This window comes from Moschus berezovskii, chromosome 8 (genome assembly GCF_049115385.1).
Source record: "Moschus berezovskii isolate FMDL1 chromosome 8, NW_MosBer_1.0, whole genome shotgun sequence".
NCBI lineage: Eukaryota > Metazoa > Chordata > Mammalia > Artiodactyla > Moschidae > Moschus > Moschus berezovskii.
In genome coordinates, this window is record NC_142467.1 from 2664657 (window position 1) to 2687934 (window position 23278).

At 39.5% G+C, this 23278-nt stretch overlaps 1 protein-coding gene across 4 annotated transcripts in view; it reads right to left on the minus strand.

Moving 5' to 3' along the window:
* The window catches only part of FER (FER tyrosine kinase), a 467424-nt gene that overhangs the window by 365446 nt on the left and 78700 nt on the right, over positions 1-23278 (minus strand). For all 4 annotated transcript variants that reach the window (XM_088838427.1, XM_055430188.2, XM_088838426.1 and 1 more), the window contains one exon: positions 3420-3593. In XM_088838427.1, coding sequence (XP_088694553.1) covers positions 3420-3593 — 174 coding nt within the window. The remainder of the gene's footprint in view (positions 1-3419; positions 3594-23278) is intronic.

Below are 23278 nucleotides of genomic sequence, written 5' to 3' on the forward strand. Positions count from 1 at the left end.
AGCCTGGTGGGCTGCAGTCCATGGGGTCACGAAGAGTTGGACACGACTGAGCGACTTCACTTTTACTTTTCACTTTCACACATTGGAGAAGGAAATGGTAACCCACTCAAGTGTTCTTGCCAGGAGAATCCCAGAGATGGGATAGCCTGGTGGGCTGCCGTCTATGGGGTCACACAGAGTCGGACACAACTGAAGCGACTTAGCAGGAGCAGCTACTGTGTCAATTTCATTCTTGTAAATATATTTTGATGTAGCTTATGACCTTGAATGTGGAATATCTTGCTGAATTGCACAATATAAGCTTGAGAAGAATGTGTATTCCCCTGTTTTTGCGTGAAGTACCTAGCTTTGCGTGAAATATCACCGTATCTAGCTGATTAAGGACATTATTGAGTTCACTCCATCCTTACTCACTTTCTGTCTGCGGCATCTGTCCATTTCTGATGGGGGTGGGGAAAAGGTACCAAAATCTCCAACTGCAATGGAGGTCCACCCATTTCTCCCTACAATTTTAACAGTTTTTGCAGTCCTACCAATATTTTGATGCCATGCTGTTAAGCACATGTACATTAAGGACTGTACTGTCTTCCTGGAGAACTGACTCCTTCAACATTGTGTAACTCTCCTCTTTATCCCTGATAAACGTCCTTGCTTTGAAGTCAGTCTTATCTGAAATTAATACAGCTACTCCCACTTTCTTTGGATTAGGGTCAGGATGATATATCTTTCTCCATCCATTTACTTTTAATCTGTCTGTCTTTATATATAAAGCGGGTTTCTTATAGACAACATACAGTTGTTGCCCTTTCCTCAGGTCAGTTAGGCTCTAGTTCAACAGCTTCTTCTGAGGACAGACCTTGTTAAGAACAGAATGCTCTGCTGCTGCTGCTGCTGAGTCACTTCAGTCGTGTCCGACTCTGTGTGACCCCATAGACAGCAGCCCATCAGGCTCCCCCGTCCCTGGGACTCTCCAGGCAAGAACACTGGAGTGGGTTGCCATTTCCTTCTCCAAACAGAATGTTCTAACCTATGTCAAAATTGTTCCCTTCCTCTTCCACTGCCAAGATCATGAGTTGTTTGTTTTTTTTCCCCTATATTCATCATGAGAACCTGGCGGAGATTCGGGAGGTAAAATTCACAAGTGTGAAGACCTCTCAACGAGTAGGTCCTCCTGGAGTTTTCAACCATCAGAGCATCCAGGATTTGTCACTGCACTAACACTTGTTCTCAAGTCTGACGTTGCTCTGATTAGCTGTGATTCTCTATATTCACTTGTCCAGTTTGGGGAACTGATTTTGCTCTGTGACCTATCTTCTCTAATGGATCTAAGAAGAGTTGCTGATTTTTCAGTTTGTTCAGATATTTATTTGCTGTTAGGATGGAGTGACAACTTCCGAGGTTCTTACATGCTGGATTGGAAAATGGAAATCTTCACTTCTGAAGTTACTAAAGAACCAATTCACTGTTGGTAAACTGGCAAATTAATGTCTAGAAGCAAGTATTTATCCTACTTTTCTTCCATGATCTATATCTCCTGGCAACCAAATAGCTGATACCGGAAAAATTTCTACTGAAAATCCCTGCTAATAATTGCATTAGGAATGACAGAAGTAAAATATTGTCATTTTACAGCCTCCACTGAACTAATGGATCTAAGCAGTGGACATCAAGTGCTTCATTAGGTGAAAGGCTGAAGAGAAAATTTTTAATAGGTTGACCAGGCTGGCAACACTGGAACCGATTAGCAGATATAAATACCTCTTGTTATGAAGCAGCAGGAAATCTATACCAGGCCGGAACAGACAGCAAGAGTGTTACCAAGCCTCTAGTTCTAACTTCCAGTTTGCTGGAAAACTGGAGGATAAAGCAGGAAATCTATACCAGCCCGGAGCAGACAGCAAGAGTGTTACCAAGCCTCTAGTTCTAACTTCCAGTTTGCTGGAAAACTGGAGGATAAAGCAGGAAATCTATACCAGCCCGGAGCAGACAGCAAGAGTGTTACCAAGCCTCTAGTTCTAACTTCCAGTTTGCTGGAAAACTGGAGGATAAAGCAGGAAATCTATACCAGCCCGGAACAGATAGCAAGAGTGTTACCAAGCCTCCAGTTCTAACTTCCAGTTTGCTGGAAAACTGGAGGATAAAGCAGGAAACCTATACCAGCCCGGAACAGACAGCAAGAGTGTTACCAAGCCTCTAGTTCTAACTTCCAGTTTGCTGGAAAACTGAAGGATAAAGCAGGAAATCTATACCAGCCCGGAACAGACAGCAAGAGTGTTACCAAGCCTCCAGTTCTAACTTCCAGTTTGCTGGAAAACTGAAGGATAAAGCAATACATGCAACTGCATTACAAGATGCTAACAGCAAAACCCAAAATGAAAGAATTCAATGCTATTGAGTAAATTACCCCATTTCTTTAAATGCATAGCATTTTTAAAGTGGGGTGGCAAGGGGAACCTACTGATTAAAAGAGATTATTCAAAGGCAATGTATAAGCCAGGTTTGGATCATGATTCAAATGAACCAACTGCAAAAATAACATTTAACAATTATTTGAGCACAATCAGGATAATTAATAATATTAAGGAATTATCTTTATTTTTAGGTGAGTTAATGATAACATAGTTTTCTTAAACAGTAATTATTTATCAATAAATAATATTTAGATAAAATTTAAAAAACTGGAATTTTCCATAAAATTATCCAATGTAGAAGAAAGGTAGGTGAGAGTACAGATGAAAAAAACAAACCAAAACACTGACTAGATGGACGGATAGGTCAATGCTGCTGCTGCTGCTGCTGCTGCTGAGTCACTTCAGTCGTGTCCGACTCTGTGTGACCCCACGGACGGAAGCCCACGAGGCTCCCCCATCCCTGGGATTCTCCAGGCAAGAACACTGGAGTGGGTTGCCATTTCCTTCTCCAATGTGTGAAAGTGAAGTTGCTCAGTCGTGTCCAACCCTTAGTGACCCCACGGACTGCAGCCTACCAGGCTCCTCTATCCATGGGATTTTCTAGGCAAGAGTACTGGAGTGGCTTGCCATTGCCTTCTCTGGGATAGGTCAATGGGAGTTCATTTAATTATTCTCTCTTCTTCTGTACAGTTGCAAATTTTCACAATTAAAACCACTGTAAAAAGTTAGGCAGAAGGGATAGACACTGGTTGTGAAGAAAATTTAGAAGTATCCCAACTAATTTATTTTGGCAGTATTTTTTTTCTTTCGTGGGAATATATAATCACATATCTTATAATCAATAATGTTTTATATTCAATAAAAATAAGATACTACTTACCAGAGACATTGAAATCTATTTCTTACCAGGAAATAGTGACTAAACACTTTTTAAAGTCAAACAGGATACAGCATCTCAGTGAATTTAAACTCACACTAAAGAAAGAAGCCCAGAGTGGAAAGACAAACCTTGATCATCTCTGCCTCTATCTGCTGATGGACACCTGTGTAACTCTTCTTCACCTGCTGCTTATCTTTGATCATCATGGTGAGCCTGTGTAAGGGCCCAGAATTCAGGTCCTCTGCATGCGTCTTCATGATCCTGCTGAGCTGTTCCGTCTGCTGAATCATAAGTAGCCAAGACTTTTTGAAAAATAAGAAATAAAATTAGCATTTGTATTAGAGGTTTCCATTTAGTTGTGTTCAGGAACTTTAAACATTTAGTTTTACACAAATTATTACATTAATATAAAAATAACAGGTTTCTGGCAATTATGCAATAAGTTATATGAATGTTTTGTATATAACATCTTTAAATTCAAGTACAAACGCTTCAGAATTCAGTTAAGCAGAGAGTGTGCAGAACACCAGGACAGGATAAAGGGACTGACAGAGAATCCACTCTTGCGGTCTTCATTTTACCACTTCCTGTCTGTTTCCCAACACTGATACACTGCTTCTGCCCACACTTTTCTATTGTCTCAGTAAGGTAACCACTTCCTAACAGTCAAATGCGACAGAAACTTACCATCCTCATTCTAACCTGTTTCTCTGCGGCATCTGACCCGCTGGCTCACTACTTCCCAAAACTCTCCTCTTTGGTTTCTATGGCTTCTTTTCTTCGAACATACTGATCTTCCTTCCTCCCTTCCTACAAATTCCTTCGCAGTCTTTATACCTGCTCTCCTTTTGCTGCCTACGTCTTATATACTTGAATTCCCTAGGTTTCTACCTTTTCTCTTCTCTTAATAAATCAGTTATACACCATCAGTTTTCCATGGTTTTTCTAGCTTATGCATTGCTTCCACAGCAGACACACATAAAGCTGGATTTGGGACAAGCGGGCATAGAGACACAGCTGGAAGAACAAGTCATTTGCTATTAGACTTTCCAGCATATAAGTACTGGGGGAAAAGCAACAGAAGAATGCTCTTCCCTATTAGACTTTCCAGCATATAAGTACTGGGGGAAAAGCAACAGAAGAATGCTCTTCCCTATTAGACTTTCCAGCATATAAGTACTGGGGGAAAAGCAACAGAAGAATGCTCTTCCCTATTAGACTTTCCAGCATATAAGTACTGGGGGAAAAAGCAACAGAAGAATGCTCTTCCCTATAGGTCTTCAAAATCCCATTCAGAAACAAGTTCAGTTTCTTGGTCAGAGAGGATCCATATTAAAGATACAAAAAAAAAAAAACAAAAACAGATAAGGTATGTTCAGCTATTTCTCAAAAGTAATTTCTGTACACTATTACTTTTGATCTGTGAATGAACAGCATTAATTTCGTTACTGTTAGTATTCCAAGGTAATCCTAAAACAAAATCTAATAAGTACCTAAATCACAAGGATAATCTAAAGGAAGCGAATTCTTAGTCACACTCAGAACTCTCCAGGGTCTAACTGGGTATTCTTCTGTTTGATACACTGCAGTATATGTTCTTTAAAAAAAGTAATCTTTGAGGACATTTCTTTAGGGAAAAAGGTCATTTCTAGTTGTAAAATTTCAGTTGCTTTTACAAACACAAAATAAGACAGGTGGCCTATGAACTCATCATATTTACTTTCAAATTCAAAACCTTGAGTACTAAGATGCTCTTGATATCATAAAGCCATTTAAAACTGATGTAGCTCTTTCATTAAAATATAAAATTTAAGAAAGACAAAAACAAAAAACTATACAAACGTGGGTTTAAAATATAATCTAAGCTGCCCTAGTAACTGTTGTAGCTCTGTCTTTTTCATTTGATATTTTCACTCTCAGAAATACAGTGTTAGGAAAACATTCTATATAGAATGTGCAGAATGTTAAGGCTACCAAAAATAAAGTGAGAAGAATCAATTTCCTTCCCAAAAAAACAAATATCCTCTATCTTCAAAAAATAAATATTCTCTAAGTGCTTTGTAGCAATACATTTTTGTGTTTCTATGTAGGAGTCCTTGCAGCCTAGGGAGAAATCTTCTTAGAAGCTAACGTTAAAGGTCACACACACACAAAAAAAAGTCACACAAGTAGGTCAGATTACCCTCCACCTCGCAGGACAGCACACCTCATCCTGTCTAATAGCCCTGTTCACTGTAGTTACTGTAGAAAGTCAAAACCTCCTGAGGAATACCTTATCACCCCAACTGTCAAAGCCAGAGTGACCTCAGTAGTTTCCATTTTGACCCAGGGCACAATCTGTAAAATCCTGTACTGTCAAGAACTCCTGCTCTGTGATTAGAAAACTCCTTATGCTTTCTATCAGAACTTTCCATTTATCTTGTATCTTTAACAAAAATCTGCTCCATCCCACTACTAACAACCTAATAAGGCTACTAAATACCCCCTCTCTTCGTAAAAAATCTCTGCTCTTCTGAAGCTGAAGCAACCGCCGAACATGAACAATGAGCAAGTCCTTCTGACTCTCCCTCGGAAGTCTGCCAAGATCTACCCCTTCTCTTCACAGTCACTGCCACCCTGTGGAAGTTCTGACTGTCTCCGGTTTAGACCTAAGTGGTGTCCTCTCCTACTGATGCTCCTTTCCGTTCTCCTTAAAGTAGCAAAAGAAACTGCCATCGCCTGCATAAAACAGGATACAGGCTTTTCATTAAAGGAAAACCCAAACTTCCTTCTGAGACCCAAAGTGTCTCAAACTACGTATCCTCTGTCTATCCATTCAGCTTCTGTTTGCCATCTTCTGTCCAGCTGAACAAATTCTAGGAGTGTTGGTCTTTAGTCTCCTGAACATTCTCTCTTCCTGGGAGCTGATCCTCTCTTTCACATGGTAAGACCCATCTCTTCCATTAGGATCCAGCTAAATCTCATGCAGGTCTCATCCTTGCTATTCTCTGAGCACTTAAAATAATTATTTATTTGCGTGTATATTTGGTTTCTTTTTTTTTTAAGATCTCAACTACAATGGAAGCTCCATGAGGGTTAGTACTGTGTCTCCTTGTTCACTATTTTATGTATTAATGGTGATATAAAACCATGAAGTGAAAATATGCCACTGAAAGATGTTTTAAAATTGTTTCAAACTGGAATCAGATAGCATGAGTGAGCGAGTGACAGTCGCCCAGCCGTGTCCTGCTCTGCGGCTCCATGGACTATAGAGTCCATGGAATTCTCCAGGCCAGGATACTGGAGTGGGGCGGGAGACCTGCGTTCGATCCCTGGGTTAGACAGCATGAAGCAATGCCAATTACGACGGGGAAGGAAAACTAAACAGGTCTATCTTCAACTGATAAAACAAGAGAAGGATCAGAGCCGTACACAATGCAGTAAGAAGCACTTGCCTGAAAGGAATGAGTGAGTGGGCAAGAAAATGTCTGGGTGGTGTATAACGAGAATTAGACACATTGCTGGAATGTTTGTTATATAGAGATATGAGTAAAATGTTAACAGATGCTTGATAAAGAAACAAACAAAAAAGGATGCATTTCGACATTTATAATAAAACTTATATAGCACTTTGAAGATATGGCTTTTTAGTTCTGGCATAGCACTGGCCAAAGCATAAAATATCTGTTGATTAGGATAATTTCTGGAAGATAATTCCTTATAACCTAATAAACAAAATAACATCTCATCTGCAAGCCATCTGTAGACATTCAAATGGCTTTATTATACAGAATCCTGTTTAAATGATTAATAATGTTCCTCATAATGGAATTTTACCAGCAGTCAGAGTCACTGATGCTGAAGGCTACAGATAGAGTAAGAAATAAAAAAAGTAAAAATATCTGGTTTAATTTTACAAAAATTTAATCACAGGCAAAGAATAATAGAACTTGAAAATAAAACCACTGTGGTTAAGTTTACAAAACAGAATATAAGTATATTAACTTTTCAGAGAAGAGCTACAAAATATGAAAGTAGGAATAATTTAACTATAATAAACTAGACAAAAATCCCAAAGAATATGAACAAAAATCAAGAGTGAGAGATTGATAAAAAGTATACTCATTGCTTAACCTTTCATATATAAGTCAATAGACAGCATTAACTAAAAAGTTTATAAATAAAGAGATACAGATTTAAGCTTATAATTCTTAAGCTTCAAAAATTAAACAAATGAATGTTTAAAAAGGCAGACTTTGCAGGCTTCCTCTATCACAAAAATAATTTTTAAAGAAAGATAACATTGTCCACTAAAAAAGGAAAGAAAATTTTACAATTTTAAGTGATTCAAAATAAAAATAACAACATCTGTTAAGCAGTACATAAAAATATTACCTGTTAAACATCTACAAGAAGGAAAATTATTATCAAATCAGAAGGGGAAAGACTTCATTGTACACGATAAATAAGAAATATCAGTAAAGTAAAAAAACATGTAACAACAACAAAAAATGGTAGGAGAAATCACTCCATGAAAATATGAACAATAAAATTCCACAGTCATTATATTCAAATGATTGAAAACTGAATTTTAGACACAAAATATAAAACAAGGAAGGGCAAAGTATGATGCCAAAGAATATCACTCACGATATATAACCGTTGTGATTATTTTCATTCTAGAAATCAGTGCATCCAAACAAAAAGAAAAAATGAGGGGATGCAATAATACATCAAAAGTGGTGGGAGAATTAAATATACTCATCTCTACCTATGATAGACTAAACCAAAAAAATAAATAATAGAGTATCTGAACAAGAAATTTACTGATTAATATGTTTGATCTATCATCATATATAAAACTCTATACACTGGAGATCTAGAAAATATCTATTTTTAGAAGAATATTTTTTAAAATTAGATAATACTGGGCTATAAAAATTTGTATAAATTTTCTCAAAAATAGATACAGGGCATACTAACTCCACTATCTAGCTTCTTTCAATTAAAGAAAAAAAATCAGAATTATTTAAAGGAAAAAAATCAAGTCATTTCTACAAAATGCACAGGCCAAAAAAAATTTTTAATCTAAAAGAAATCCTGGAAATAACAGTAAGTAAAACACTATCAAGATCCATGATATATAGCTCAATTTGCTCAAAGATTTACTTTGCTCAAAAATTTACTTCTAAGTAAAAAAATTTTTTTTTAATTTATTAAAATTCAAGTTTAGAAGTTAGAAAAGGGAGAACAATGTAAAACTAAGGAAAGTACAAAGGGGAAATTGAAAAGAAAAAATTTAAAATATTTATGAATCAGATAAATTAAAAATCGAAGAAATAATGTTGACAGCATTAAAAAGGAGAGCTTAGCAATGACAAATAATAAAAGAAATAAAGTACATAAGATCTATAATTAGAAAAGAGAAATCACCATAAGCTAAGATGAAATTACAAAAACTATGAGAAGAATCTGAAAATAAATGAAGTGGCTCCTTTATTTCTTTTAAAGATAAACGCAAATTAATAAAACTGACATTTCAAGAGACAGCACACAGATCATCCCACTTTCTGCTCACAGGCACATTCTCAGTCCTTTACAGGCTAGAACCTGATCTCTGCAAACTGTATTTTCCGGGCATGCTCCTGCTAACTGGCTTTTGGTTTTGTTGTGCAATGGGAGGTCCTGGCACAAGACGGAGAGGCGGGAAGAAGGGAGAAATCTGGACGTGTGCCTCTCTCGGCTCAGACTTCTTCCTCTGTCTGTCTCTCTTGCAGAATGCAATGAGCCTTCCTCAGCCCTGTGGGGCTTCCAGATGGCAGAGGCTCCATGGAGTTACTAATCTCTGAGTTGCCTCACCTTCCGCTGTTCGCTCCTAGACCTTCAAAAACCTTTGAACATATTTCCCCCAATTAAATCCTATTTACTGAAGTACCTGGTATAAGTTTTGTTTTCCTGACTGAATCCTAAATTTTACAGATAGAAAATTCAAAGAGGCCAATAACCATGTAATACATGGTTATTATTAGACAATTATCAATAAAATACCTCTAATGAAGTGTGGGGCCTTCCCTCATAGCTCAGCTGATAAAAAGTCCGCCTGCAATTTAGGAGAGCCCGGTTCAATCCCTGGGTCAGGAAGATCCGCTGGAGAAGGGATAGGCTACCCACGCCAGTATTCTCGGGCTTCCCTTGTGGCTCAGCTGGTAAAGAATCTGCCTGCAATGTGGGAGATCTGGGTTCAATCCCTGAGTTGGAAAGATCCCCTGGAGAAGGGAAAGGCTATCCACTCCAATATTCTGGCCATGCTCATTTAACTTCTATGCAGAGTACATCATGCGAAATGCTGGGCTGGATGAATCATTAGTTGGAATCAAGATGGCCGGGAGAAATATCAATAACCTCAGAGATGCAGAGATACCACTCTAATGGCAGAAAGAAAAGAAGAAAAGAGGAACTAAAGAGCCTCTTGATGAGAGTGAAAGAAGAGAGTAAAAGAGCTGGTTTAAAACTCAACCTTCAGAAAACTAAGATCATGGCATCTGGTCCCATCACTCCATGGCAAATAGAAGGTGAAAAAGAGGAAGCAGTGACAGATTTTACTTTCTTGGGCTCCAAAAACACGGGAGATGGTAGCTGCAGCCATGAAATTAAAAGATGCTTGCCTCCTGGAAGGAAAGCTATGACCAACCTAGACAGCATTATAAAACACACACACATCACTTTGCTTACAAAGGTCCGTCTAGTCAAAGCTATGGTTTTACCAGTAGTCATATATGGATGTGAGAAAGAAGAAAGATAACGCTAAGTCGTGTCTAGCTCTTTGCGATCCCATGGCTCCTCTGTCCATGGGGTTCTCTGGGCAAGAATCCTGGAACGGGTTACCATTTCCTTCCCCAGGGGACCTTCCCGACCCAGGAATTGAACCCAGGTCTCTCATACTGCAGGCATATGCTTTAAGACTGAGCTACAAAGGAAGTCCCAAAGAAAGCTGAGCACCGAAGAACTGATGCTTTTGAACTGTGGTGCTGGAGAAGACTCTCAAGAGTCCCTTGGACAGCAAGGAGATCCAACCAGTCAACCCTAAAGGAAATCAGTCCTGAATATTCATTGGAAGGACTGATACGGAAGATGAAGCTCCAATACTTTGGCCACATGATGGGAAGAGTTGACTCATTGGAAAAGACCCTGATGGTGGGAAAGATTGAAGGCGGGAGGAGAAGGGGACGACAGAGGATGAGATGGTTGGATGGCATCACTGACTCAATGGACAGGAGTTTTAGCAAGCTCCAGGAGTTGGTGATGGACAGGGAGGCCTGGCATGCTGTAGTTCATGCAGTCACAGAGTCAGACACGACTGAGCAACGAAATCAACTGATCTTATAATCAGTTTTGGAAATTTCAAAAATGAGTATTTAATAGTGAAATATAGAAGTATTCCCGCATAGGTCAAACACAAACCAGGCTGTTTAATATCAACAATGCTATTTAACACTGTTTCTCAGATGCCTCTGAAGAAGATAATGATTTGAAAGGAAAAGGTTTCCCTTTCTAATAACAGAAAATATAAATGAAGCCATTTGAAATTATTACTTCTCAGGTATCAGGATGACAAAATTAAACAACCACATTCTATACGTAAGAGTGTAGGGTAACAGGTTCTCTAATGCTGTTAGTAGAAATGTTAAATTACTGAAAAACAAATCTGGCAACAAGATATTAAAATTCTAAGTAGCCAAACTTTATACCCAGAAATTCTACTTCTTAGAATTTAGCTCACAAAAATATCTGCACAAAAATTCAGATTTTATTTACAAGGATATTTAGCACAGTTTTAAGAGAAAAACATGCAATAAAAAATTAAAGAAGTGAATTATAAAATGATATGCAGTCATTAAAAAAGTAAAGTAACTGCAAGTGAAATGATACAGAGAAAGCCCAAAATACATAACTAAGTAAAAAAAGCCAAACTTCAGAACAATTTATAAGAACACAAAGTTATTTCCGGAAGATAAATAAACCTTGTATGAGAGCATATGTATAAAAAAAAAAAAAAATGTCGGAGAAATGTGGAGAAAGAAACCCTCTATACTAGTGGTAGGAATGTAAACTGGTATAGCCACTGTGGAGAACAGTATGGAAGTTCCATAAAAAACTAAAAATAGAGCTGGGGGGAATAGATACACGTAGAGGTATGGCTGAGTGCCTTTGCTGTCCACCTGAAACTATCACAACATTGTGAAATGCTTATACTCCATTATAAAATTTAAAGCTTAAAAAGCAACGTTTTGCCAAAATGAAATCAAATTCTTTGGAGTCAGAGAGTTCTGGATTTCAATCATTTTATTCACTGTGTGAACTTAAGTAATTTAATCTGAGTATCAGTTTCTTTAACTATGAAATGGGGAAAAACATCTATCACCACATAGGTTGTTACAAGGCCTTAAATAAAGCACTGAACAGCACTAAGTATTCACCTAATGTTAGATGTTAAAATATTAACAACTCTCACCTACAGAAAATGTTAAAAAAAAATTTATTTAAATGGATAACCCAACCAGAAGCTGACTGTGGCTCATATCATGAGCAATTTATTGCAAAATTCAGGCTCAAATCAAAAAAAGTAGGGAAAACCACTAGGCCATTCAGGTATGACCCAAATCAAATCCCTTATGATGATAAAGTGGATGTGACAAATGGATTCAACGGATTGGATCAGGTAGACAGTACCTGAAGAACTATGGACAGAGGTTCGCAACATTGTACAGGGGGCAGTGATTAAAACTCCGAAAGAAAAAGAAATGCAAGTGGTTGTCTGAGGAGGCCTTACAAATAGTTAAGAAAAGAAGGGAAGTGAAAGGGAAAGGGGAAAGGGAAACATATACTCAACTGAACTCAGAGTTCCAGAGAACAGCAAGGAGAGATAAGAAAGTCCACTTAAGTGAACAATGCAAAGAAAGAGGAACACAACAGAATGGGAAAGACTAGAGATCTCTTCAAGAAAACTGTGGGTACCAGGGGATATCATGCAAAGACGGGCACAATAAAGGACAGAAATGGCAAAGACCTGAGAGAAGCTGAAGACACCAGGAAGAGGCGGCAAGACTACAAAGGAGAACTCTACAAAAGAGGTTTTAACGACCCAGATAACCATGATGGTGTGATCACTCACCTGGAGCCATATATCCTGGAGTGGGAAGTCAAGTGGGTCTTAGGAAGCATTACTACAAACCAAGCTAGTGGAGCTGATGGAATTCCAGTTGAGCTATTTCAAATCCTAAAAGATGATGCTGTTAAAGTGTTGCACTCAATATGGCAGCAAATTTGAAAAATTCAGCAGTGGCCACAGGACTGGAAACGTCAGTTTGCATTCCAATCCCAAAGAAAGGCAATGCCAAAGAATGTTCAAACTACTGTACAATTGCATTGACTTCACATGCTAGCAAGATTATGCTCAAAATTCTTCTAGCTAGGCTTTAACAGTATGTGAACTGAGAACATCCAGATGTACAAGCTGGGTTAAGGAAAGGCAGAGGAACTGCAGATCAAATTGCCAACATCCACTGGATCATAGAAAAAGCAAGGGAATTCCAAAAACATCTGCTTCATTGACTACGCTTTGGATCAAAATAAACTGTGGAAAATTATTAAAGAGATGGGAATACCAGGCCAACTTCCCTGTCTCCTGAGAAACTTGTATGCGGGTCATGAAGCAACAGTTAGAACTGGACAAGGAACAATGGACTGGTTCAAAATAGGGAAAGGAGTATGTCAAGGCTATATACTGTCACCCTGCTGATTTAATTTATATGCAGAGTACATCATGTGAAATGCCAGGCTGCATGAAGCACAAGCTAGAATCAAGACTGCAGAGAGAAATATCAACAACCTCAGATATGCAGATGATACCACTCTAATGACAGTGAAGAGGAATTAAAACTTCTTGATGAGGGTAAAAGAGGAGAGTGAAAAGGCTGGCATAAAACTCAGCACTGAAAAAGCTAAGATCATGGCATCCTGTCCCATCATTTCAAGGCAAACAGATGGGGAAACAATAGAAACTGTGACAGATTTTATTTTCTTGGGCTCAAAAATCACTGTGGACAGTGACTGCAGCCTTGAAATTAAAATATGCTTGCTCCTTAAAGCTATGACAAACCTATACAGTGTATTAAAAAGCAGAAACATCACTTTGCCGACAAAGGTCCATGCAGTCAAAGCGGGAGGAGAAGGGGACAACGGAGGATGAGATGGTTAGATGGCATCATCATCTAAAACTCAATAGACATCAGTTTGAGTAAACTCCGGGAGTTGGTGATGGACAGGGAGGCCTGGAGTGCTGCAATCCACAGAGTCACAAAGGGTTGGACACAACTGAGCTACTGAACTGAACTGAGCTGATGGTGTTTCCAGTGGTCATGTATGGATGTGAGAGCTGGACTCTAAAGAAAGCCGAATGCCGAAAAATTGATGCTTTTGAACTCTGGTGTTGGAGAAGACTCTTGAGAGTCCCCTGGACAGCAAGGAGATCCAACCAGTCCATCCTAAAGGAAATCAACCTTGAATATTCACTGAAAGGACTTATGCTGGAGCTGAAGCTCCAATACTTTGGCCACCTGATTCCAAGAACTCACTCACTGAAAAAGATCCTGATGCTGGGAAAGATTGAGGGCAGGAGAAGGGGACGACAGAGGATGAGATGGTTGGATGGCATCACTGAGTCAATGACATGAGTCTGAGCACGCTCCAGGGTAGGAGCTTGGACAGGAAGGACCCCTGTCCAGCCCAGTGTGCTGCAGTCCATGGGGTGACAAAGAGTCAAACGCCACTTAGTGACTGAACAACAATCAGAACCATATCTGAGTCAGCAGCCTTGGGACATTCAAATGTTTTATAATGACAATATAATAATTTTCATAAACTGATTACATATATGAAACCATCAATTGTGTAATTTATTTTGAAGAGTTTCTGGATATCTTTTTCTTACAGCATTTAAAATTTCTTTCCCTGTAAACAGAGCAGGTATTGACTAGTCTCCTCCTCTGCATGGCTTATATCCCAGTATCCAGAAATGTCTACAGATATGATCTCATCTGGTGGATATTTTCAAAGAACCAAAGGACTGAGTTTACTTAGTGAGTCAGCAAGAAATGGGTCATCTGAGTTAAATACATCCTTTAACATCAGGAGAATTTCAGTTTCTCTGTTTAATAGGTGGTGGTTTAGTCGCTAAGTCATGTCTGACTCTGGACTGTAGCTTGCCAGGCTCCTCCGTCCAAGGGATTCTCCAGGCAAGAATGCTGGAGTGGGTTGTCATTTCCTTCTCCAGGGGATCTTCCCGACCCAGGGATCGAACCAGGGTCTCCTGCACTGTAGGCAGATTCTTTACCGACTGAGCTTCAAAGGGAAGGCCACCTTTACAACAACGGAAGGGCTGAAACTTTGAAGACCCTGTTATTCAAGTAACATAAATTCTCAGATTATCAAACTGTTAACATAATTAAAACAAATCCTGAATAAAAATACTAGGTAGGCAAAAAAATTATTAAACACTTTAAAATAAAATAGAATCAAAATAATCAACACAATCAAAGTCAGTATCTGGGTTCTAAAGACTGGTCCCAAATATGCTGACCCACGTCAGCTCACTCATCACCCAACCTCAGCAGGAAGACAGCCATTTCCGGAAACCATGGGACTACTAGAATACTGCTTCTACTATTGAAAAAGAGCAAGTCTAAATGTCTAAGCAGGGGCTTCCCTGAGCCCAGTGATTAAGACTCCGAGCTCCCAACGCAGAGGGTAGGGGTTCAGGGAACTAAGATCCCGCATGCCAGTGGTGCAGCTTACAAAAAACAAAAGCGTCTAAGCACAGACGCAGGCTACAAAGGAAACCACGTTACCTTTTCTTTTCTAATACTTCTTCCAGTTTTCTAGATTCAGCACTCCTCAATTGCTTTTGTTCTTCTTGAACTTAAAGGTCACCCTTGTTCTTCTGAGGAACAGAGGTAACTGGCCAGTCTCCTGTGTCCTTCAGAAGCAAATCGCATCAGCTCGGCAGTCTGTCCTACCAAAAGTTAGGGGCTGGATTCCAGATCCCCGCAGTCCCCCCAGCTCCAATACCCAGTGGACGTTCTCTGCTTAGCTACTGCCCTAGTCATCCTTACAAACTCACTGCAGCTCACAGCCACAGGACTCCTTTACTGACCCAGCTCTAGCGGATCTTTGTTAACACAGGGACGGCCTGTTGGGAAATTTTAGAGAAAGCAGTAAGTTACAGTACGGAGATGCATGCCTACTCCCCTCCAGTTTCGGTGTTAATATTCCTGTCCTCCACCCCGCTGCACCCCACTCCCAGTCCCTGCTCCCCAGCCATGTCCAAGAGAAGTAGTTCTGTCATTCCCTAGTCCCTGCATCCTCAAAATTTCCTCGAATGGCTCTTTCAGTTCAAAATATTTTCCAGAAACAACTCTTTACTTCCTCAGTCCAACCAGTTCTTCCAGCTACTGCTCAATCTAATCTTTTTTAAAACCCCTGAAATAGAGGGGTTAAAGAAAAATATGAAAGCCCTGCATTTGTTCCCAGATGGCATGAATCAGGCTGTATACTTAGGATACTCCCTTTCTCTGAAGCTCTATCAAACGAATGCTGTTTTCTTTTCTTGCAGTCTCTGTAATAAAGATCCAAGCGGTGAGTTTTATGCCCTCCATTACTTCTCCCCAACTGCACCCCTATTAAAGCTGACCTTGCTTGTCTGGACAGCCTTTTCCTCCTCCTCTTTAACATTACCTACCTCTGATATATCCATAGATTGTCTGTTACTTACCCCTTATATCAGTAATCTGAAACACATATCTTCATCTTATAAGTGGTATCAGAGAGATTAAGTAATCTTAATTACTTAAGGTCATACAGCTAACGAATGGAGGAGTTCAACTTCAACCCCAATCCCCTTCTTCATGACTGGACCTAATACAACCTAAGATGTCTGCAGGATACAGAAGGATGGGACCCAAAGGACTCTGGCAACAAAGTAATAAAAATTACTTTAAGAATAATTACCTACGATACACTGATGAGAGGACCTTACAAACTGGTTACATATTACATTAATCTGTATTTAGCACTTTAAGTTACAAGCTTAAGAGCCACAGGGAAAAGCCCAACTCCCTGCAGACCACCTGCTTTGGAGCATGAGTCACAAACAGCTAAAGTGAAGAAGTCCTTGCAGGCCAAGATTACTGAGTCATTCCTGGTGTGACACAGTCCGTTAGAAGAAACGAAGATGAAAACAGAAGAGGACTCTCACTGTATTTAAGTTTCTAAAGAACGTATTTAAGAATAACGAACCACACTTCAAATCTCCCTATGCAAAATAATTAAGAAATAATTATTTTACCTAACCAACCCCAACAGCACACTGAATAATTAGAAACAGCACCACACATGCAGAATTGTGGCTGAGATGAGCTACCCCGCGCCCAGGGTTAGGGCGGTGGCCGAGAGGAGCTGTACCACGTTCAGGAGGCGGTGGCTGCTTGGGCACCGGAGGGCCAAGAGGAGCTGATCTACATTCAAAGCAGGAGGCGCGGCCTTGAGGAGATACCCCTCGTCCAAGGTAAGGTACAGCGGCTAAGCCTTGCTGGAGCAGCTGGGAAGAGATACTCCACAACCAAGTGGAATATAAGAATCCAGTGTTCTGGGGAGGAAGGAACAAGATGGCGGAGGGATAAGATGGCAAGACCACTTTCTCCCCCACAAATTCATCAAAAGAACATTTGAACGCGGAGTAAAGTCCACAAAACAACTTCCGAATACTGGCAGAGGACATCAGGCTCCCAGAAAAGCAGTCCATTGTCTTCTAAAGGAGAGAGAAGAAATCCAGCTCCACCCACCAGAACACCGACACATGCTTCCCTAACCAGGGAACCCGGACAAGTCACCCGTCCAACCCCACACACAGCGAAGAAACTACGTAATAAAGAGAACTCCACAAACTGCAAGAAGAGGGAAAGGCCACCCCAAGCAAAGCAATATAAGCAAGATGAAGAGGCAGAGAAATACCCAGCAAGTAAAGGAACAAGATAATTGCCCACCAACACAAACAAAAGAACAAGATATAGGGAATTTACCTGATAAAGAATTTCAAATTTTGATGGTGAAAATGATTCAAAATCTTGAAAGCAAAATGGAGTTACAGATAAATAACCTGGAGAAAAGGATTGAGAAGATGGAAGAAAGATTTAATAAGGACTTAGAAGAAATAAAAAAGAGTCAATATACAATGAATAATGCAATAGATGAGATCAGAAACACTCTGGAAGGAAGAAACAGTAGAATAACAGAGGCAGAAGACAGGATAAGCGAACTAGAAGATAGAATTGTAGAAATAAATGAAACAGAGAGGAAAAAAGAAAAACGAATTAAAAGAAATGAGGACAATATTAGAGACCTCTGGGACAATGTTAAACGCTCCAACATTCGAATCATAGGAGTCCCAGAAGAAGAAGACAAAAAGAAAGACCATGAGAGAATACTTGAGGAGATAATAGGTGAAAACTTCCCTAAAATGGGGAAAGAAATAATCACCCAAGTCCAAGAAACCCAGAGAGTCCCCAACAGGATAAACCCAAGGCGAAATACTCCAAGACACATATTAATCAAATTAACAAAGATCAAACACAAAGAACAAATATTAAAAGCAGCAAGGGAAAAGCAGCAAATAACACATAAGGGGATTCCCATAAGGATAACAGCTGATCTTTCAACAGAAACTCTTCAGGCCAGAAGGGAGTGGCAAGACATACTTAAAGTGATGAAAGAAAATACCCTACAGCCCAGATTACTATACCCAGCAAGGATCTCATTCAAATATGAAGGAGAAATCAAAAGCTTTACAGACAAGCAAAAGCTGAGGGAATTCAGCATCACCAAACCAGCTCTCCAACAAATGCTAAAGGATCTTCTATAGACAGGATACACAGAAAGAGTGTATAACCTTGAACCCAAAGCAATAAAGAAAATGGCTACGGGATCGTACTTATCAATAATTACCTTAAACGTAAATGGGTTGAAATTTTCAAAAAGGCTAGGAAACAATTCTCATAGCCATCAATAGTTCAGTATTGAGTTCATGAATAGTTTTTAAAGTTTGGGACAAACTGTAGTATTTGCTATTTGAAGTACTATTTGTAATTGGCATATTACGATGTAACATTGGTCTTCATTTCCATCTTAAAACGCCTAAAAATGCCTAACAGGTTTTTAGATTTGTGAATTTTAGTTGAAATGTATTTTACGATGTTACTAAACCTGCAGAAATATTGAAATATTTCAGGGAACTTAAAAAAAAAAAAAAAGAAACAGCACCAGTTTAAGATGGACATACTCGTAGTATACACTTCTTTATGCTCCAGGAAAACAAAATGACTGGTTTGGGACTTTCAATTTCTAGAACATTTTTCAGAGTATCAATTCATATATCAAAGAATACTAATATTATCTCATAAAATATTGTTTTTACATGCATGCATGCTAGGTCACTTCAGTCGTGTCCAACTCTTTGTGACCCTATTGACCACAGCTCACCAGGCCCTTCTGTCCATGGGATTCTCCAGGCAAGAATCCTGGGATGGGTTATCACGCCCTCCTCCAGGGGATCTTCCCAACCCAGGGATTGAACCCGAGTCTATTATGTCTCCTGCACTGACAGGCAGGTTCTTTACCACTAGCACCACTTGGGAAATGCATTATTTCAAAAGATTTTCTGAATTTCTAAATGTGATTATTTTATATTTTATTTTCTATTTATATTTGGTCACATTGTTTTGTGATCAAAAATAATTCCTAGAAATAAATGCATCTCTTATTTCACAGTAAAAAAGACATAGATTCAATTTACAGAAATTTTAATCTCCTCTACATCCCCTCCCCTCCCAAAAGGAGACCAGTTGCATACATTAGATATCATGCCAGCTTTCTAAATCAATGAGCACAACTCCTAAAATGCCCGTTTTACTCTTAGGAAGTCAACAGAGGTAAACATTATCGGTAATACTAGAATGAATGCACAATATAAAAAAAAGTAAACACTGTACTCAATTTTTTGAAAATAGAAAACTACATATAGGGAAATTTTTTCTTTTAGAAAAGCATGCTTTCCACATATAAACTAAGAGATGCGTGGTGAGAGGAATGAGTATTCCACAAACAGGTAGTAATTTCAGTGTTCTGAGTTCATTATACCAAAAAACACTTATTCTGGGACACTGAGTCAAAGAACAAACTACTGTGAGAGCTATAATTACAGTAAAGCATGAAATAATCAACAAAATGACTCAAGCTTGAAAAATACCTAAATAACAGTTGTCGTAAATAGCTTTTCTCTACAAAGTATATCTTCCAACTACTTGGTTGCCCTCTTCTTGCGTAAATACTTTTAAATTCAACATCAGTTCAGTTCAGTTCAGTTCAGTCGCTCAGTCATGTCCAACTCTCCGCGACCCCATGAATCACAGCACGCCAGGTCTCCCTGTCCATCACCAACTCCCGGAGTTCACTCAAACTCATGTCCACAGAGTCGGTGATGCCATCCAGCCATCTCATGCTCGGTCGTCCCCTTCTCCTCCACCCCCAACCTTTCCCAGCATCAGAGTCTTTTCCAGTGAGTCAACTCGTCGCATGAGGTGGCCAAAGTATTGGAGTTTCAGCTTCAGCATCAGTCCTTCCAATGAACACCCAGGATCGATCTCCCTTAGAATGGACTGGTTGGATCTCCTTGCACTACAAGGGACTCTCAAGAGTCTTCTCCAACACCACAGTTCAAAAGCATCAGTTCTTCGGCGATCAGCTTTCTTCACAGTCCAACTCTCACATCCATACATGACCACGGGAAAAACCATAGCCTTGACTAGACGGACCTTGGTTGGCAAAGTAATGTCTCTGCTTTTTAATATATTATCAAGGTTGATCATAACTTTCCTTCCAAGGAGTAAGCGTCTTTTAATTTCATGGCTGCAATCAGCATCTGCAGTGATTTTGGAGCCCAAAAAAACAAAGTCTGACACTGTTTCCACTGTTTCCCCATCTATTTCCCATGAAGTGATGGGACCAGATGCCATGATCTTCGTTTTCTGAATGTTGAGCTTCAAGCCAACCTTTTCACTCTCCTCTTTCACTTTCATCAAGAGGCTTTTGAGTTCCTCTTCACTTTCTGCCATAAGGGTAGTGTCATCTGCATATCTGAGGTTATTGATATTTCTCCCGGCAATCTTGATTCCAGCCTGTGCTTCTTCCAGCCCAGCGTTCCTCATGATGTACTCTGCATATAAGTTAAATAAGCAAGGTGACAATATACAGCCTTGACGTACTCCTTTTCCTATTTGGAACCAGTCTGTTGTTCCATGTACAGTTCTGACTGTTGCTTCCTGACCTGCATACAGGTTTCTCAAGAGGCAGGTCAGGTGGTCTGGTATTCCCATCTCTTTCAGAATTTTCCACAGTTTACCGTGATCCACACAGTCAAAGGCTTTGGCATAGTCAATGAAGCAGAAATAGATGTTTTTCTGGAACTCTCTTGCTTTCTCCATGATCCAGCGGATGTTGGCAATTTGATCTCTGGTGCCTCTGCCATTTCTAAAACCTGCTTGAACATCTGGGAGTTCACGGTTCACATATTGCTGAAGCCTGGCTTGGAGAATTTTGAGCATGACCTTACTAGCGTGTGAGATGAGTGCAATTGTGCGGTAGTTTGAGCATTCTTTGGCATTGCCTTTCTTTGGGATTGGAATGAAGACTGACCTTTTCCAGTCCTGTGGCCACTGCTGAGTTTTCCAAATTTGCTGGCATATTGAGTGCAGCACTTTCACAGCATCATCTTTCAAGATTTGAAATAGCTCAACTGGAATTCCATCACCACCACTAGCTTTGTTCGTAGTGATGCTCTCTAAGGCCCACTTGACTTCACTTTCCAAGATGTCTGGCTCTAGGTCAGTGATCACGTTATCGTGACTATCTTGGTCGTGAAGATCTTTTTTGTACAGTTCTTCTGTGTATTCTTGCCACCTCTTCTTAATATCTTCTGCTTCTGTTAGGTCCATACCATTTCTGTCCTTTATTGAGCCTATCTTTGCATGAAATATTCCCTTGGAATCTCTAATTTTCTTGAAGAGATCTCTTGTTTTTCCTATTCTGTTGTTTTCCTCTATTTCTTTGCATTGATCACTGAGGAAGGCTTTCTTATCTCTCCTTGCTATTCTTTGGAACTCTGCATTCAGATGCTTATATCTTTCCTTTTCTCCTTTGCTTTTCGCTTCTCTTCTTTTCACAGCTATTTATAAGGCCTCCTCAGACAGCCATTTTGCTTTTTTGCATTTTTTTTCCATGGGGATGGTCGGGATGGTCTTGGTCCCTGTCTCCTGTACAATGTCACGAACCTCCGTCCAGAGTTCATCAGGCACTCTATCTATCAGATCTAGTCCCTTAAATCTATTCCTCACTTCCACTGTATAATCATAAGGGATTTGATTTAGGTCATACCTGAATGGTCTAGTGGTTTTCCCTACTTTCTTCAATTTAAGTCTGAATTTGGCAATAAGGAGTTCATGATCTGAGCCACAGTCAGCTCCTGGTCTTGTTTTTGCTAACTGTATACAGCTTCTCCATCTTTTGCTGCAAAGAATATAATCAATCTGATTTCAGTGTTGACCATCTGGTGATGTCCATGTGTAGAGTCTTCTCTTGTGTTGCTGGAAGAGGGTGTTTGCTATGACCAGCGCGTTCTCTTGACAAAACTCTATTAGCCTTTGCCCTGCTTCGTTCCGTGCTCCAAGGCCAAATTTGCCTGTTACTCCAGGTGTTTCCTGACTTCCTACTTTTGCATTCCAGTTCCCTATAATGAAAAGGACATCTTTTTTGGGTGTTAGTTATAAAAGGTCTTGTAGGTCTTCATAGAACTGTTCAACTTCGGCTTCTTCAGCGTTACTGGTTGGGGCATAGGCCTGGATTACTGTAATATTGAATGGTTTGCCTTGGAAACGAACAGAAATCATTCTGTCGTTTTTAAGACTGCATCCAAGTACTGCATTTCGGACTCTATAAAAATACATAAAGAGGAAAGTACAGTTTCTGCACACAGTAATTCAAAGTAAATGTTTCTCTCAAACAACACTTTTTTATTAAAGATTTATTTATTTTTATTGGAGGCTAATTATTTTACAATATTATATTGGTTGGTTTTGCCATACATTGACATGAATCTTGCCCATTACAAAACAAGGATGTTTTTGAAATCTCTGAATTATTGTGTGATACAGAAATTTAGGAGACAAGCCATTAAATCTCCCTAAAACTGAGCTTTTCAAAGACTGAACTGCAAGTACAAGGGAAACCTTAGGCAGTTTCCATCCTGAAGAGCTTACCTTTGTGCAATTTTTTTTTTACGTTTCCCAGTTTTCCAGGCCAGCTTTGCAATAAGCTCTACAATTAGAATCATGCAACAGCCTTTTAAAAATACCAATTATTGAATCCCATGACCAGAGCCTCTGATTTAATAGGTCTGGGATGGGGTCTTGGCGTCAGTATTTTAAAGCTCTCCAAGTAACACTAATGTACAAGTTCTGCTGTGACAAACATTTGTGTCTCTAGATCACTGTGACACGCAAAATCACACAGTAAAAACCAAAGACCTTATGGGAAGCCAGTGTTAAAGGCACAATGCTCCAAAAGGTCTTCAGGGGTATAAACTGACTATAACTTTTTTAAGATTAAAAACAAAAAAAAAGATAGAACAATAAAAACTTTACATGATCTTGCTGCTGCTAAGTCACTTCAGTCGTGTCCGACTCTGTGTGACCCCATAGACGGAAGCCCACCAGGCTCCCCCGTCCCTGGGATTCTCCAGGCAAGAACACTGGAGTGGGTTGCCATTTCCTTCTCCAATGTGTGAAAGTGAAAAGTGAAAGTGAAGTCGCTCAGCCGTGTCCGACCCTTAGCGACCCCACGGACT